Source organism: Mirounga leonina, unplaced genomic scaffold (assembly GCF_011800145.1).
Source record: "Mirounga leonina isolate KUSES-001 unplaced genomic scaffold, KU_Mleo_1.0 Mir_224, whole genome shotgun sequence".
Lineage (NCBI taxonomy): Eukaryota > Metazoa > Chordata > Mammalia > Carnivora > Phocidae > Mirounga > Mirounga leonina.
In genome coordinates this window covers 14,807,016-14,824,614 of record NW_023270615.1, presented here as the reverse complement: position 1 = coordinate 14,824,614, position 17,599 = coordinate 14,807,016, and the positions used below count along the sequence as shown (strand labels likewise).

The following is a 17,599-nucleotide window of genomic DNA, read 5'->3' as shown; positions in this document are numbered from 1 at the left end:
GCCCGCCGGCCAGCCCCGAGCCCACCCGCGGGGAGCGCGCGCCGCCCGGCGGCTCCCTCCGGCCATGGGGGCGTCCGCGCGGCTGGTGCGCGCGGTGATCATGGGGGCGCCGGGCTCGGGCAAGGGCACCGTGTCGTCGCGCATCACCAGGCACTTCGCGCTGAAGCACCTCTCCAGCGGGGACCTGCTCCGAGACAACATGCTTCGGGGCACAGGTGGGAGCCGGGCCCCGAGGGGTGGCGTGCGCCGTCGCCGGGGCCGGGGTTTGCGGGCGGGGGTGCGGATCTGGGGAAGGCGGGGCCCCGGGATGCGGCGGGGCCGGGGCGCGGGTCCCGGGCGGGATGCGGGTTCCCGGATGCAGGACCAGGGATGCGGACGCGGCATCCCCCTCCCGCCGCCCAGGGGAGAGACCTCAGGCAGCCGAGCAGTTGCGCCCCGAAAGCTCCAGCCTCCGGGGGCAGCTTTGGGCAGGTTACTGGGGGGAAAGACTCGAGAGTTAGGGCAGGTCGAAGTTCAGAGTTTAAAATGAGCTGCTGGGCTTTGTTTGAGAAGCACGTCCAGGTCCAGTCGCTGCTGCTCGCTTAGGAACACGTGCCCTTCCACCTGGAGAACTGAAGTTTGACCTGAAGGGTTTGCTCTTCCTTTTTTTTAGTTTTTTTTTTTTTTTTTTTGGTTGAACTCTGGGATTTTTCTGGATCCACCCTTTCTCCCATAATCTGAAGGCCCGCTATTTGTGCTCGTTGCAATCACAAAATTGGCTTAGATCTTTGATACCCCAGAGATTTCTTAGGAAAGCTATTGTGCATAGTTATCTGAAAGACTGTTTCTCATGCCATATAAATTCTTAGAACTCAGCACCAAATCCAGTCAACAAACTCTGTACTTTACAATGGATGAATTTTATGTTAAGCAAATTATATCTTAAGAAAGCTGTTTTTATTTTTTTTATTGTTTTAAATTTTTCTAAAAAAGATGTTAAAATATTTTTCTTAAACTAACTTCTACACCCATGTGGGACTTGAACTCACCACCGGGAGATCCGAGATCAAGAGTCTCACGCTCTACCGACTGAGCCAACCAGGGCCCCAAGAAAGATGTTTTTAAAAAGTCAACAGTAAGATGAGGTTTTTTTTCCTCAAAGGTGTTGACCTTTATTTTCCAAAACAGAACTCATTTTGAACCTCCTTTTTAAAAAAATTTAGAAGTAATGCCTGCGCAAGGTAAAAAAAAGGATTGGAGAAAGGACAGAAATACATGTAATGAAAAGTAAAGCCCTCTCTCCTTCCCTGCCTCAGTTCAAATCTTCACAGGGGAACACGACCTTGTGTTTCCTTTTAGAAATGTGTATTTGTGTACAAATACACACGATCTAGCCCTTACTTTATGTAGTATGCAATCATACTATGTATGTATTCTGCACCAGCGTATTTTCACTTTATATCTAGGATATTTTTCCACATCAGAACATAAAAATCCAGCTCATTCTGTTCATGTTTGTATAGGTATCTGTTTGCTGAACCTAGATCATTTCTAGGTGGGGTTTTTGTCTGTTGTTTCAGAATGTAAGTGAAAAAAAGAACCACCTCGATGTTTTTAGTTTGTCTGAGTCTGGCAAATGACTGCTTTTGTTTTTCTCTTCTAGCATTGATCATTTAAGAAACATACAGTGTATAGTGTTTTGTGGTCAGTTAACACTTCTTCAAAAGGTTAAATTGTTTGCCCTGCTTGCTAAATGTTCTTGTGCAACATACTTAAGTAGTTAGGTAACAATGAACAGCCTCCAACCCGGCACCTGGTAGGGGTAAGGTTATCCAGAGTGGGAAGGCATAAGGAATGCATAAGGGATTCTCTGAAAAATAACTGAGCAGTGAGGTATCACTGTGTGGTGAAAGAACACTTTCGGCGAGTTAAGGTGCCACTGATTTGTGAAAACATAAAGCATTTTTAAAAAATTAAATTGAGGGGCGCCTGGGTGGCTCAGTTGGTTAAGCGACTGCCTTTGGCTCAGGTCATGATCCTGGAGTCCCGGGATCGAGTCCCGCATCGGGCTCCCTGCTCAGTGGGGGGTCTGCTTCTCCCTCTGACCCTCCCCCCTCTCATGTGCTCTCTCTCTCTCATTCTCTCTGTCTCAAGTGAATAAATAAAATCTTAAAAAAAAAAAAATTAAATTGAAAGCCAATGAAGTAAACTTTTTCAAAATTAAGAAACAATGCTCTGTTTAGCCTTAACGTCCCCGGACAGGCCCACTGTTCTCTTTCTCGCTCCATGTGGAGAAAGGGAGGCGGGAGGGAGGGGTGGGAGCATCCCTTGGAAAAAAGTCCAGCTCGCCTCAGGTGCCTGCTTGTCTTTAAAAGGTCTTTAAAAACAGCAGTTCTTTAACAAAGAAAACAGAAAATGGAGCTTAGGGAGGTGTCAGGAGATTGTTATTACAGATGTTCTTCTGTATCTCAGGACTAAGAATATATTCTCAATAAATATTTTTCTCTTCTCTTTTTTTTTTTTTAAGTGGGATTGCATATTTCCCACAGGATCAGAGCCAAAAAAGAGGTGTAGTCTTTTATTAAAAATTACAGCTTTGTGTTTTTTGATACTAAAAGTAAAGTATATTTATTATAAAGGAAGAAAAATATGTCATGAGAATATAAAAAAGAGAATTAAAATCCTCATAATTCCACCACCCGGAAACAATTACAATTAACCCTTTAGTGCCTTATATGCTTTTTTCTTTGTTTTTTACTCTGTTGCATCTGTATGTATTTGCAAAATTGTTGCATTCTAAATGATTGCTCATATACCTTTTTTCTCACTTATTGGGAGCATGTCCACACACCACGAGGCAGTCTTAAAAATGATATTTAATTTTTTAATTTATACATTTTTTTAAAGATTTTATTTATTTATTTATTAGAGAGAGAGAGAGCGCGCGCGCGTGCACACAAGCAGGGGGAGGGGCAGGCAGAGTGAGAGGGAGAAGCAGACTCCCCGCTAAGCAGAGAGCCCCATGAGGGACTCAATCCCAGGATCATGACCTGAGCTGAAGGCAGATGCTTCACTGACTGAGCCATCCAGGTGCCCCGAAAATGATATTTAATTTTAACCTTTTCCTATCATTGGACATTTATGTTGTTAACCATTCTTTGCTATAATAAGTACTGTTATGCCGTGGCATGAACACTTGGCAGCATCTCTGCTTATTTCCTTCCAATATGAAACCCTTAGCGTGGAATTTCTATAAACGTGGTCCTGTCAAATAGTGCTGGGAAAGAGGGCACCTGTTTACTCTCAAACCACTATTTCATTGGGGTCCTGTGTTTTAACCTGGAGCTGTATTTTTTAGCTAAAGTTTAAAATCAACACAGAGGATGTGACAAGGACAACTGGACACACGAGGCCCCCTGCTGGCGGGAGCAGACGTGGAGTAAGGGTGGCCAGCCCTGACCCCGGAGTCAAGAGGCTGGAGCCTGACCCTTAGACATTAGGCCAGCCCTCTGGTTTAAAGATAAGCGACTGAGTGCAGGAGAGGTTGCAAAACTCGCTCAATTACAAACAGCAGTTACTGGGAGACAAGGGTGAACACCCAGATCTCCTCGAGCACCAGGTAGACACTTTCCCTGATGCAGTGTTGATGGTCAGGAGATCATTTTAGGTGGACACAGTTTTTTAATCTATTTATTTCAAAGGATATTTGAAAAGCAACAAACACACCAACCCTTTATTTTTATGAACATGATAATTCGTTAATTGGAGAAGCTGGGTCGCTTTGAAGAAAGTTATGCAGTAAGTAATAGTCCAGCTGTGGCAGAAATTGTGAGGTTGCCATGGGATTGCCCAAAGTTTGAGAAACTGCCTTGTGGCTTAGTGTTTCTCAAAGACAGAACCTTGCACTAGATGGCTGATCCTCTCGAATGTCCTTTGTGCTCATCTGTATGTTGGGGAAACTGAACTCAGTAGAAGATCTTCAAAGGCTCCGTCAGCTGCCAAGATTCCCTGACAAAACTTTTATCATCTACACCTGTGCAGCTTAGGCGCCCCTAATTAGAATGATTTTGACGGTAGGGCAAATTATTTTTGTAATGGCAAAAACCCCCAAAGCCCTCACTTATAAGAGGCAATATATTAAGACATGTATCATATGACCTCACTGATATGAGGAATTCTTAATCGCAGGAAACAAACTGAGGGTTGCTGGAGTGGGGGGTGGGGTGGGAGGGATGGGCTGACTGGGTGATAGACACTGGGGAGGGTATGTGCTCTGGTAAGCGCTGTGAATTGTGCAAGACTGTTGACTCTCAGATCTGTACCTCTGAAACAAATAATGCAATATATGTTCAGAAAAAAAAAAGAAGAAGAAGAAGAAGGTAGCAGGAGGGGAAGAATGAAGAGGGGTAAATCGGAGGGGTAGACAAACCATGAGAGACGATGGACTCTGAAAAACAAACTGAGGGTTCTAGAGGGGAGGGGGGTGGGAGGATGGGTTAGCTTGGTGATGGGTATTGAGGAGGGCACGTTCTGCATGGAGCACTGGGCGTTATGCACAAACAATGAATCATGGAACACTACATCTAAAACTAATGATGTAATGTAGGGGATTAACATAAGAATAAAAAAAAAAGAGGCAATATATTTACATGGTTTGGAATTCCAAAAAATGTGAAAGGCCATTTAGTGAAAAGATCCTTCTAGAGCTATTTCATGTATGTACAACCAAATGTTTACCTGTTCTTCCCTTGTTTGTTATTTCTTACACAAATGGCAGCAAACTGTAATACTGTTCTGTACCTTTCATAATAGTGCTTTTGATAAGGATTGCCTCATTTTTAACAGCTTTATTGAGATCTAATATACCATATATTTTACCCATTTAAAGTTAAGATTTTATTTATTTATCTGACAGAGAGAGAGACAGCGAGAGAGGGAACACAAGCAGGGGGAGTGGGAGAGGGAGAAGCAGGCTCCCCGCCGAGCAGGGAGCCCGATGCGGGGCTCGATCCCAGGACTCCGGGATCAGGACCTGAGCTGAAGGCAGTTGCTTAATGACTGAGCCACCCAGGCGCCCCTGGAGTTTACAATTTAGTGGACTTTAGTATGCGCAGAGTTGTGCAACCATTAACACTATCAATTTTAGAACATTTTCATTACCCCCCAAAGAGACCTCATACCCATTAGCAGTCACTCCTGTCCCCCTCCCTCCCACCCCACCCCCCAATCTGAGCCCCTGGCAACTCTGATCGACTTTCTGCCTCTATTGATTTGCCTATTCTGAACATTTCAGACAAATGGACTCATACAATATGTGGTCTTTTGTGTCTGGCTTCTTTCACTTAGCATGAGGTTTTCACGGTTCAAGGTGTTGTAGTGTGTGTTGCTTCTCCATCCGTTTTATTGCTGAGTGGTACTTCATCAAATGGATGTAGCAGATTTTATTTACCCATTCATGAGTTGGTGGACTTGTCTTCAAGTTCATACACTTTGTAACATACATCAGTATTTCTTTTTATGGCCGAGTGATATAATTTTGTATAGATATGTCACATTTTATTTATCCATTAATCACTTGGCAGACATTTGAGTTTCCACTTTTCGGCTATTGTGAATAATGTTGCTTTGAACACTCATGTATAAGTTTTGTGTAGATGTCTGTTTTAATTTCTCTTGGATGTGTGTGTGTATACACCTCGGCATGGCATGCAATTGCTAGGTAAGATGCTAACTCTTTTTAACATTTTGAAAACTGCCACAGTATTTTTCCAATTTGGCTACAGCATTTAAAACCCTACCAGCAATAGAGGAGGGTTTCCATTTCTCAACATTCTTGCCAACACTTGATATTATCTGTCTCTTTGATTATAGTCATCCTGCTGAGTGTGAAATGGTATCTCATTGTGGTTTCCATTTCTATTTCCTTAATGACTAGTCATGTTGAGCATCTTTCCATGTGCTTATTGTCCACTTGTGTATCTGCTTTTTGTGTTCAGATCTTTTTCCCATTTTTAAAAATGGGTTGTCTTTTTATTGTGTAAGAATTATGTCTTTTATTGTTGTAAGAATTCTTTAGATATTCTATATACAAGTTCCTTATCAGATACAGGATTTACAAAAATTTTCTTCCATTCAGTGGATTGTCTTTTCACTTTTGTTGTGTTCTTTGAAGCATAAAGGTTTTTAATTTTAATGAATCCAGTTCATCTATTTTTTTTTTTTAAAGATTTTATTTATTTGACAGAGACAGAGATAGCGAGAGCAGGAACACAAGCAGGGGGAGTGAGAGAGGGAGAAGCAGGCTTCCCGCTGAGCAGGGAGCCCGATGCGGGGCTCGATCCCAGGACCCTGGGATCATGACCTGAGCCAAAGGCAGATGCTTAAGCGCCCTCATCTATTTTTTCTTTTGTTGATTGTGCTTTTGGCTTCATGTCTAAGAAACCATTGCCTGATGAATAGTCATGAGGATTTATGCCTATGTTTTAAGAGTTTTGTAGTTTTAGCTCTTAACTTTAGGTCTGTGATTGATATTAATTTTTATATTTGCTGTGAGGTAGAGGTCCAACTTTATTCTCTTATGTCTGTATATTCAGTTGTCCCAGCACCATTTGTTGAAAAGACTGTTCTTTCCCCCATGGAATTGTCTTGGTATCCTCATTGAAAACCAATGGATGGTAAATGTGAGGGGTTATTTCTGGAGTCTTAATTCTGTTCCGTTAATCTATATGTCTGTTGTTACTGCACAGTCTTGATTGCTGTTTTAAAATCCAAAGTGTGTGTCCTCCAACTTTGTTCTTTTTCAAGATTATTTCAGCTGTTCTGGGTCCCTTACATTTCCATATGATTTTTAGGATCAGTTTCTCAGTTTCTGCAAAGACACCAGCTGGGATTTTGATAGGATTGCATTAAATCTGTTAGTCATTTTTGGAGGCTATTTCCATCTTAATATTTACTTTTCTAATCCATGAATATGAGATGTTTCTCCATTTAGTTAGGTCTTTAATTTCTTTCAACAATGTAGTTTTCAGATGGTCCGTTTTACACTTTTTAAAAATGTATTGCTAACTTTTATATTTGTATTTTTTGATGTAATTGTGAATGGAATTGTTTTCTTAATTTTATTTTCAGACTGTTCAAGGCTAAATTTTTTTGTATGTTGATCTTGTATCTTGCAACTTTGCTGAACTCATTAGTTCTAACCGTTTTTTAGTGGACTCTTTAGGATTTTCTATATAGAAGATCATCTCATCTGCATAGAGAGAGTTTTACTTCTTCCTTTCTGGATGCCTTTAATTTCTTTTTCTGGACTAAGTGTCCTGGCTAGAATCTCTGATACAGTGTTGAGCAGAAGTGGCAAGATCAAATGATCTTTTCTTAATGCTATTCTAATACTGATGAAATTAAGAACTTTTAAAATGAGCCCAATCCTCTCATTCCATTTGATGTCATTAGTTGAGGGCTTACCCGAGGACATGGTCTGAAGAGTGAGAAGTGAGCGAAGGGGCCAGTCCCCGTTTTAGGGACTCAGCCTTGAAGCAGCGCAAGTTTTTACTTTTTTTTCCCCAAACACTGGTGATGAGGCTGACCTCTGCTTCCCCAGAGCAGTGGTCAGAGCCTGGTCAAAGCGACAGAGAGGTGTGGACACATACTAAGTATGTGCACCTTTATAGCAGGTTATTTTATTGAAAGGATTAGAAGAATCTGTACAGTAACATGATAGCAAGCACTTACACTGAGCCACTCATACATAATGACTACTTCAAGTTCCTACTTAAAAAAGACAATAATTTCTAGTATTCTGTATGTTTTTTCTGATAGAAAATTTACAAAATACCGAACAGTGCAGATATATTAAAAAATCACTTATATCACAGAGATGACTGCTGTTAACATGGTGTCAGTAGCTTTCTATTATTTTTTCTATCTATACATTTGCATTTATATATTTTTACATAACGGAGAATTTGAAGTAGGTATAGATCATTTTGTAACTTCTGTTTTATCACCAAAGTTGGCAATGCACATTTTCGTATGACGGTGCTATCCAGAGGTCCTCCCTAGGCTAGTGGTTTCCTAGGGGCCTGGAATGGGATAAAGCAAATATGCTCGCTGATGGGTTTTTCCCTCCCTCCTCTGCTGTAGAAATTGGTGTGTTAGCCAAGACTTTCATTGACCAAGGGAAGCTCATCCCAGATGATGTCATGACTCGGCTGGCCCTTCATGAGCTGAGAAACCTCACCCAGTATAGCTGGCTATTGGATGGTAAGTGGTGTTAGAGCATTTCAGCTGTCCAGAGTGATGAGCATGGACAGAGAATGAGCATTTCGTGGCTACACATCTGGTGTGGGGTGGGGGGTCGCGCTGAGTGCCGCCATTCACCACCCTGAGGCCTTGGGCCAGTCATCTTCTCTGGGCCTGCTTCTTCATCTGAGGAGAAAGACAAAAGTGGACCGCACGATTCCTATGCTCCCTTCAGATGTGACTGGTTCCTTCACCCTCCTTTCAGAATATTTCATGAGGACGGGGAAGGAAGGGTGGAAAGTAATTTGCAATCAGTTGTAAACTTTCTCCAGCCAGAAGTGTGGCAGGAACCTTGAGGAAAGGTTGATTTTTAGTTTTTGAAGAGAGAGAGCGGTATTTATTTATTTATTTATTTATTTTAAGATTTTATTTATTTGCGAGAGAGAGAATGAGAGAGAGCATGAGAGGGAGGAGGGTCAGAGGGAGAAGCAGACTCCCTGCCGAGCAGGGAGCCCGATGCGGGACTCGATCCAGGGACTCCAGGATCATGACCTGAGCCGAAGGCAGTCGCTTAACCGACTGAGCCACCCAGGCGCCCGAGCGGTATTTATTTTAAGGAATTGGCTCACAGGATGATGGGGGCTGACAGGTCCCGAGATCTTCAGGGTGAAGACCCAGGAGAACCGACGGGTGGTCAGGCTCTGGTCTGAAGGCCAACAGGCTCGAGACCCAAGAGGAGCTGGCTTCCTTCCGTTTGAGTCCGAGGCAGGAAAAGGCGGGCGTCTCAGCTCCAGGGCCATCAGGCAGGAGGAACTCCCCCTTATTGGGGGGAGGGTCAGCCCTTCCGGTCTATCCAGGCCTTCTATGGATTAGGGGAGGCCCACCCACATCAGGGAGAACAATCTGCTTTACTCAGTCTCCTGATTTAAATGTCACTCTCACCCAAAAACAGCCTCACAGACACACCCCAAAAAGTGTTTGACCAGTATCCAAGCGCCCCATGGGTCCAGTCAAGTTGACGCATAAAATTAACCAACCATCACTGTTGCCCTACAGCTGTGATCAGCCTTCCTGGTATTACTGCTTTTGTTCAGATTGTTCATCATTCCTTAATTCTCTTCTTTCTTCCCCTCTCCCAACCTTCCTTTATTCTTTTTTTTTTTTTTTTTTTTTTTTGTAAAGGTTTTCCAAGGACACTTCCACAAGCAGAAGCCCTGGATAGAGCTTATCAGGTAGACACAGTGATTAATCTGAACGTGCCCTTTGAGGTCATTAAGCAGCGTCTCACTGCTCGCTGGATTCATCCGGCCAGCGGCCGGGTCTACAACATCGAATTCAACCCTCCCAAAGCTGTGGTGAGTCGTCGTGGTGGCTCAGACGGTCTGTGACTCTCTTGCCCTCCCCGATGTAAGTGTTAGGACGCCTGCTCCCGGTCATGTGGTGCGGTGGGCGAGTCCAGTGCACTCAGCTTGTTGGTAAAGGAATCCGCGGGAACGATGGGGGTTGGTTATTCATTCAGACCATTTACGGATTTCCTACTCTGTGCCGGGGAGTGTGTGAGGACTCGGGGTAAGAAGGATTAGTGACCGCTGTGGCTTATTTAGGGGTTACCGTTGGGATTCCCAGGCTATCGCTGAGTCATTTTGTATATATATGAAATTATTGAGAGGCTGCTTTGAGGAAGTCTTTTAACTCTAAGGACCGATACCGGAGATGACTCTGGGGTCTCAGGGCTCTGCGTTGCAATGATCTGAGTTTGGATTTGATTCTGTTTACTTAAAAGCACGCTTTTGTGCTTGGTGCTTGCCTAGAGATGTCTAAAAATCACTTAACTGCTCATAAAAATATGCTTCAAAGATAAGATGTTTGATCCCAGCCTCTTGTAACTCCTGTTCAGGGGATCGATGACCTGACCGGGGAGCCTCTCATTCAGCGTGATGATGACAAGCCAGAGACCATTGTCAAGAGGCTGAAGGCTTATGAAGTCCAGACACAGCCGGTCCTGGAATATTACCAGTGAGTTTGTCGCTTTTCAGAACTTCTCTTACATGGTGAAGCACTAAGTCAGTTTTCGATTATCCATGCTTTATAGCTGAAATGCGAAATACCAGAAGATCCGATTCAAATTGGTTTAAACAGTACAGGAAATGTATTAGCTTGCATAATAGACACTTCCAGAAGGTAGGTTGGGCTTCAGTCACCACTAGGTTTGATCAGAGTCTTGCCACTCTTTCAGCTCTGCGTTGGCTGTGTCCGCAGACTCCCAGCGGGGGGCATCCTTTTTCGTGGAGGGATGAGTGATCAGCTTTCCCCCAAGTGAACAAAAGCCCCACATGTCACGAAGGGGGCACCAACGTGAACAGCCACTGTGGTCAGGGAATCCTGGCACTAACTGTTTTAGGCCTAGGTTACTGCCCGTTCTGGAACCAGCTCCTGGTTGGGAGGGAATAGGCTGGTGGGCTACCCCCTGGAGTGGGGAGTCCCCCCAAAGTCTGCTGTTAGGTAGAGGGAGGGCAGCCGTGGGTGCTGGGGAGGCAAGTCTGATAATGCCCACCACCCATGCTGCTGGAGGATGCTCAGAAGCCTCAGATGCCAACCTACCCTCAGATCATGTTTGGCTCATAGTCTTTAAAAGCTTGTATCTGAACACAGTTTTGTGTGCTCGTTAGGGAGTTCATATCCCACAACAAATACGGGAACTATGCTGCATAAATACTTGATGCAGTGCCATCTGCTTAGTCAGCCTTTCCCTCTGCTCGCGGAGGAGCGACTGCATCCCCTTTGCCTTCGTAACATTCACTCAACAGTGATTCAGTGTCAAGACAGCCCGGTGCTGTGGCTGGAGCAGATTCTGGATCCTGCCTGCCTGAGTTCAAATCCCAGCTCATTGTTGATTAACCTGCTCTTAACCTCTTGCTTAACTGGGGTAAGAACACAGGGTAGAAAGAGTGCGTTACTAGGGGTGACTCCTGGAAGTGTGACTGGCGCATAGTGAACACTGTATCATCGTTGGCTCCTACTGGCGGTGGAGGAATGGGGTACGCATGCGGTGACCCCTGAAGCCAGTCTCCAAACGGTCCTAGGGTAGTACTTTCTGGAGGGTGAAATTACAAGCGAGTTGGCAATTCACTTTCCCCAGTGGCTGTTACCGTAACTTTGTCATTTGTATAAGGAGCTTGGTTCTGCAGGTGGCCAGCTGTGTGTGTGGCCCTGGGCACGGCCTTCATTCGACCTTTGTGCCACAGACTCATCATGTGTTAAGTCAGAGCAGTATTAAATAGTACCTACTGAATGGGGCTGTAAACGGGATTGAGAGAATCCACGTAGAGGCTTACCACAGCCCCGACACCAATAAATCACTCAGTGGTAGGTGCTGTTTTTATTTACTCTGCTGACACTGGTCCTCACAGGTCAGGGCCAGGCCCCAAGAAATCGCACCTGCTCTGTGTGGGTGAGGCAGAGAGCTGGGTAAATCATAGTTTCCATACAATGGGATGTGTGCTTCTGTCAATCAGGAACGTCATTCACACCAGCTTCAGCAAAGGGGAATTTATTCTAACTAAAGTCCAAATGTAGATCCTGGGTCCACGTGTTCAGACAGCGTCCTCAGGCCTGTCACGCTCAGCAACTTCTCCATGCTGGCTTCGGTCTCAGGTGGGCTGTCCCTGTGTGAGCCCCCCAGCATCCCCGCTTGTCTCTTACCAGTTCAGCTACAGAGTAGAAAAGAGGGCCCCTTTGCCAGGAACAGTCCTGGAGTCGGCACCCATTCGCTCTGATCATGTCCATCCTGGAAGCTGGGGAGTGGGGAGAGTTCCACCCAAATCTCACAGACTGGGTTTGGTGAAGGTGTTATTTCCCAAATGAGGTTTTGTTAATCACTCAAAAGTAACCAGAAGGGAGAGCGCATTGTTGCTGGGCTGAGAACACTGCAAGGCTATTGACCACCTCATGCAGCGGAAATAGGGGTTACTTCTGTCCAGAAGTGGGGAGGGGAGTTGGGAAGGCTGCAGAGAGGAAGCGTATGAACTGGGTCCCATCTTAGGAGATACTCTAGTCTATCCTAGGCTTTTTTTTTTTTTTTTAAGATTTTATTTATTGGAGAGAAAGAGCATGAGCAGGGGGAGGGAGGGGCGGGGGAGAGGGAGAAGCAGGCTCCTCACTGAGCAGAACCCTGAGCTGAAGGCAGATGCTTAACCTACTGAGCCACCCAGGTGCCCCAGGAGATACCCTAGTCTTTCCAGGCTTCTAGCTTTTGCTCCCTCTTGCCATCAATTGAAGCTTTTCCTTCGAAACTCCTGCACATAGAGCTAGGGCTGGACTTAACCCAAAACCGAAAGTGGTATTTGCAACAATTTCAGTGGTAATCAGCATTATTTTACAATACTGACAGTTGTATTGTTTTTTAAAACTCAGCAGCAGGACATTTACAGAGTGATTAGGTTTGTGTTAACAAACAGTACGATGTTCTTACTCTTTAGAGGACCTATAGGTGAAGCCGGTTTATTTCATAGAAATTAAAATGACAAATGTCCATCCAAGGGACAGTTTTAGGATTGTATAAGGTGCCTGCTTGTGCCCTCCGTAATGAACTCACTTGTGACACTGGCTTGATTTGAGAACTTTTTTTTCCCCAAAGATTTTATTTTTTTATATGAGAGACAGCGAGAGAGAGAGAGCACAAGCAGGGGCAGAGGCGGAGGGCGAAGCAGACTCCCCGCTGAGCAGGGAGCCCGACGCAGGACTCGATCCTAGGACCCCGGGTCACGACCTGAGCCGAAGGCAGACACTTAACCCACTGAGCCACCCAGGCGCCCCAAGAGTAGGAGTTACCTAAAGTTAGTCGTAACTCCGGCAAATTTGTAAGGCATCATAGAGGAATGCTTTTGTCTTCAGGGAAGCCTCTGAAAATCAAGTGAAAGGTTGCAGAGGGAGGACTGATTCTGTTTTTAGAAAGAAACCCGAGTTCCTCGGGTGCTCTTAGGCAGACTTTGAAACACTGTGTGTGAGTTGGAGGAGGAGGAATGCCAGAATCTCTGGAGGGAGTGTGTGTGTTCTGAAAAGCAGCCCTGGTCACCTGCTCCTGCTCGCCATCTTACCCCCAGGGGTAGAGAGACATTGGCAGCTCGGGTGGTAGCAACCCATAGCAATCTGCCTGGGGAAAAATGGAGAACACAACAGGAAACACCAGAAAACCAGTTTTTATTACCATTTCCCCCAAATTCAAAAGAGGAAAAAATAAACCTAAGCAAAAAGCAGGAAACATCACCAAATATTAGGAAGTGGTTTTGCCAAGCGGGTAAGCAAAGAAAGCCAAGGGTGTGTGACGGGCCCCATGTTTGGAAGCCTACTACCTACCAGTTTGGAGATCTGGGCTGTTACTTTAGGAGATCTGGGCTGTTACTTTACTTTCTAACACATAGTTTTATCAGAAAAATAAGGAATCTGAGCTTTAGAAAGGATTACATGAGCTATTATATTTAAAACACTGAGCACATGCTCAGTAAGTGCTCCTGTTTTTCAGATGACCATTTCCGTAGGCCACAGGACACAAATGAAACTAAAATCTAGGTTTACCAGTGCCAAGCCAATGCCTTTCTCTCCTGATCACAGACCATACTTACTGAGACCCCTAAATCCACATCATTTTTTAATTTTTTTATTTTTTTGAAGATTTTATTTATTTATTTGAGAGAGAGAATGAGAGAGAGCATGAGAGGGAAGAGGGTCAGAGGGAGAAGCAGACTCCCCGCCGAGCAGGGAGCCCAATGCGGGACTCGATCCAGGGACTCCAGGATCATGACCTGAGCCGAAGGCAGTCAGTTAACCAACTGAGCCACCCAGGCGCCCCACATCATTTTTTTAAAAACTCTCCTCCCCCGCCCCCCACGTGGAGTTTGAACTCAGAACCCTGAGATCAAGAGTCCACCCACTGAGCCAACCAGGCGCGCCTCACACCATCATCTTTTGTTAAGAATCACTTTGAGTCCTGAAGACACAAAAAAGTCGTTGTGTGGAATGTTTCAGGAACCAGTATAGGTTACCATTCCGTCTACACAGTAAGAATCGTGATCCCAACATGCAGATTGAAACGAATATATATATACTCATATATATAATAAATAAAAATAAATGAATATATATATATGGAAGAATTTATAGAGTATAAAAACAGAGATGCCATTTCATCATTGACTTTGTTCTCTGAAGAAGAATCCAGAGCTGGAAGGAAGCACCATGATGCGTTACAATATCATGTCTCAGCTCAACCAGAGAAAACCTACACTCTGAAAAGATCTACTGTTGGACCCAAATGTGTTGTGTGGTCAAGTCTAAGAAACACATGGTCTAGATGTGAGAGTCTTCGCTGAAGGAGGCACAAGGGTTTGGAATCTTTCAAATGGTATGGCGGAGGTAGTGAACTCTGAGAATGTCTGGAATGGCATACCCAAATTGGTTAAGAGTCCATTTGAGGCCATATTCCAACCAGGGGGAAAAGATCTTCACTTCATGTCATCAGATCATACTACAACTGAAGAAAAGGATCTGGAGGTGATACTGATTTAACATGGATCCAGGGATGTGGCCAGTCAGTCAGAACCTGCTCTTAAACATCTCACCCAGACCGACAGAGCATTTAGCAAATCGAGAGCATGTAATCACAAGAAGCTGTCGTTTTTGAAAACTGTGATATGCACTGAAAACAAAATAGATCTCAGGGTGACTATGCCGTGTATTTATAGTGGTGTTGCTGTATATATGGATCTAGGATCTTTCTTCTCCCTCTAAATGTGTTATGTTCCTTATCAGTTAGGAGGATTTATTTTGCTAAACAATTTGCTAACACATTACTCAAATTACAAAAAAACAAAACCAAACCCTATTTGTTTCTTTTCAATATAGTGTTTAAATTAAAATAGAAAATTATAGGGGTGCCTGGGTGGCTCAGTCCTTCAGCATCTGCCTTCAGCTCAGGTCATGGTCCCAGGGTCCTGGGATTGAGCCTCGCTTCGGGCTCCCTGCCCAGCGGGAAGCCTGCTTCTCCCTCTCCCACTCCCCCTGCTTGTGTACCCCTCTCTTGCTGTGTCTCTCTCTGTCAAATAAATAAAATCTTAAAAAAAGAAAAGAAAAAGGAAATTATAGGTTTATGACAAGTATATGATATGATGCTATTTGGGGGGATGGCTCTGTTAACAGTAACACCTTCCGATTTTTTTTGTTTTTGACACTTTGCCTTGTCTGTCTAGTTAAACATTTGACTAATATTCTGTTTGATTTTGGAAATATTCTAATATGACCCAAGATTTCAATAAAGTTTCTCCTGAAAAAAAAAAAAATCACTTTGAAAAAGCTCATCAGGAAGAGTCAGACCTGTGGTGGTGTTTTATTTTGTTTTGTTTTGTCATCTTTAGGAAAAAAGGGGTGTTGGAAACCTTCTCTGGAACAGAAACCGACAAGATCTGGCCCTATGTCTACGCTTTCCTACAAACAAAAGTTCCACAAATAAACCAGAAAGCATCAGTTACTCCATGAGGAAAAGTGCATATAACCAGTAAGATGAGCAGAGACTCCTCGCCTGTGCATTTAGAAGCTCCTTGTTCTGAGACTGGCATGTATGAATTCTTGGACAATTATATTCGTTTCACTTCTACTGATTTTATTCTAGAAACTAAGGATGTGTCAAGTGAGTCCGATACTAAGATTCATCTTTTTGTCTAGTGGGTTTTACCCAGGTATCTTCTATGGGTGTGCGATTAAAACACAATCAGATGTCTTAACTTTTGAGAAATCTTCTAAAGCATAATTAAAAGAGCAATTGGTAGTAATATAACTTTTGTTCAGAAGAGTAAATGGTTGATAAAAATTTTCTTATTTTTCTGGAAAAGCTAAAAAGAAAAAATTCCATGTCACTTGGTAAAGTATCTCATTAGAGAAATGTGTGTAGACTCTTGCCAAAAAAACCGGCATCGTCAGCGCTGAGAGACACTACGTCTGTAAAATCCTAGAAAACAAGCAACTAGATGTGCAGATTAGTTTCAGGATGCAAATTCACTGCTGCCTTTACACTAAGAAACTTATAAGTTTAGCCTTATATACTGTATTTACTGTGTTGTTAAGCAAACCTTCAGTTTACTCAGAATTTTCAGTCTGCTATAAAATTGTGTTAAATCAGCATATAGGAAAATACTCAGGTTACCTAAGAAATATGTGCTTTAGGATCTACTTGCCAGTTTCTCTTTTTGATCACTATGTAAGGTCTGCTGTGATGAGTAACAGTACAAAAAGAAAAGAAAACCTATGGCCCTAAGTAAAGCAAGCATACTTGGTCGTCAGGAAGTAGAAACGGATCAGGTATGCTTGGGGAGAATTCCCTTGACACACGTAACAATCATAATTAGTAAACTAATCAAATTAGTAGCAGTTAAAAGGATTTACGTGAGAGGTTGAAAAGGACCAGGAAAGTAACTGAGTTTGCTGAAGGAGTTCTTTATTCCTAATCAAAGCAGTGGACCCCATCCTCCGGCAGGGAGAGACCTCTGCCTCTGTGTGTGTACATTGAGTAGCCATTTAAAAGTGAAGATGATTTGCTTTCTTAGTGGGGCAACAGGGATACATGCTTCCGTCCTGTGGCCTGGTAGGAAGAGTGGGGCGAGGACAGGTGGAGGAGCAACCCAACTACATCTTCACTGGCCTATTTACTCTTCCTTTACTTGGTGCTAAATCCAATGCAACAAGTCCTCGTACAAGCTGTTGATAACTGCCTTTGAACGTCTGGCCCATGGTATCCCGGGTCCTTAAAATACAAATGCCAGCAGTGGTTCTTTATGTATTTTGTGAGGGAAGAACTTTTCTTTTGATTTTTAAAAATTCAATGTTGATCTTTCAGAATGGACCAAGGCTTTTAAAAAGGATTATAGGACACATTTAATTCTTTACAAAACTTTCTGTAAGGCCTTATTTGAATGTTAATATTATGTGCTTTCTAAAACTGTTGTAAACTACTAAGCTAATGAATTATCACTAGGTTACCAGGCATACGTGAGTATTAGTGTACTACAATAAAATTAAATTTGGGAACCGTGGGTGTTACTTTGTCTTCGGTATTCCACAGGGCGCACTCCGTCCCCGATGTCTCCCTGGCTTCTGAATTGGTGACTGCTTTCTAATAACTGTCTTACAACAGAATATAGGCTGGTTTCATTTGAAGCTGTTATCTCCTGCTACAGGACTGCGGGCATACTGGCCTTCCTAACACACGTAGATTTGGGAATCAAGAAGAGGGGTGGAAGAACATGGCTTTGAAAACGGAGACTTCTTCCCTGTGACCATTCCCTCCCTACTCCTAAAACACTGCACCCAAAGTTTTGCACATATATCCATT

The 17,599-nt window shown here is 43.6% G+C and overlaps 1 protein-coding gene across 1 annotated transcript; it reads left to right on the top strand.

Annotated features, from left to right (window-relative positions):
* The first annotated feature begins 6 nt into the window (after window positions 1-6).
* On the top strand, window positions 7-17,295 carry AK3 (adenylate kinase 3). Its single transcript, XM_035029146.1, has 5 exons — window positions 7-215; window positions 8,122-8,241; window positions 9,403-9,575; window positions 10,118-10,236; window positions 15,630-17,295. Exons 1-5 carry the CDS (start codon window positions 65-67, stop codon window positions 15,748-15,750), a joined length of 684 nt encoding a protein of 227 aa, XP_034885037.1. The 5' UTR covers window positions 7-64; the 3' UTR covers window positions 15,751-17,295.
* Window positions 17,296-17,599: the final 304 nt, after the last annotated feature.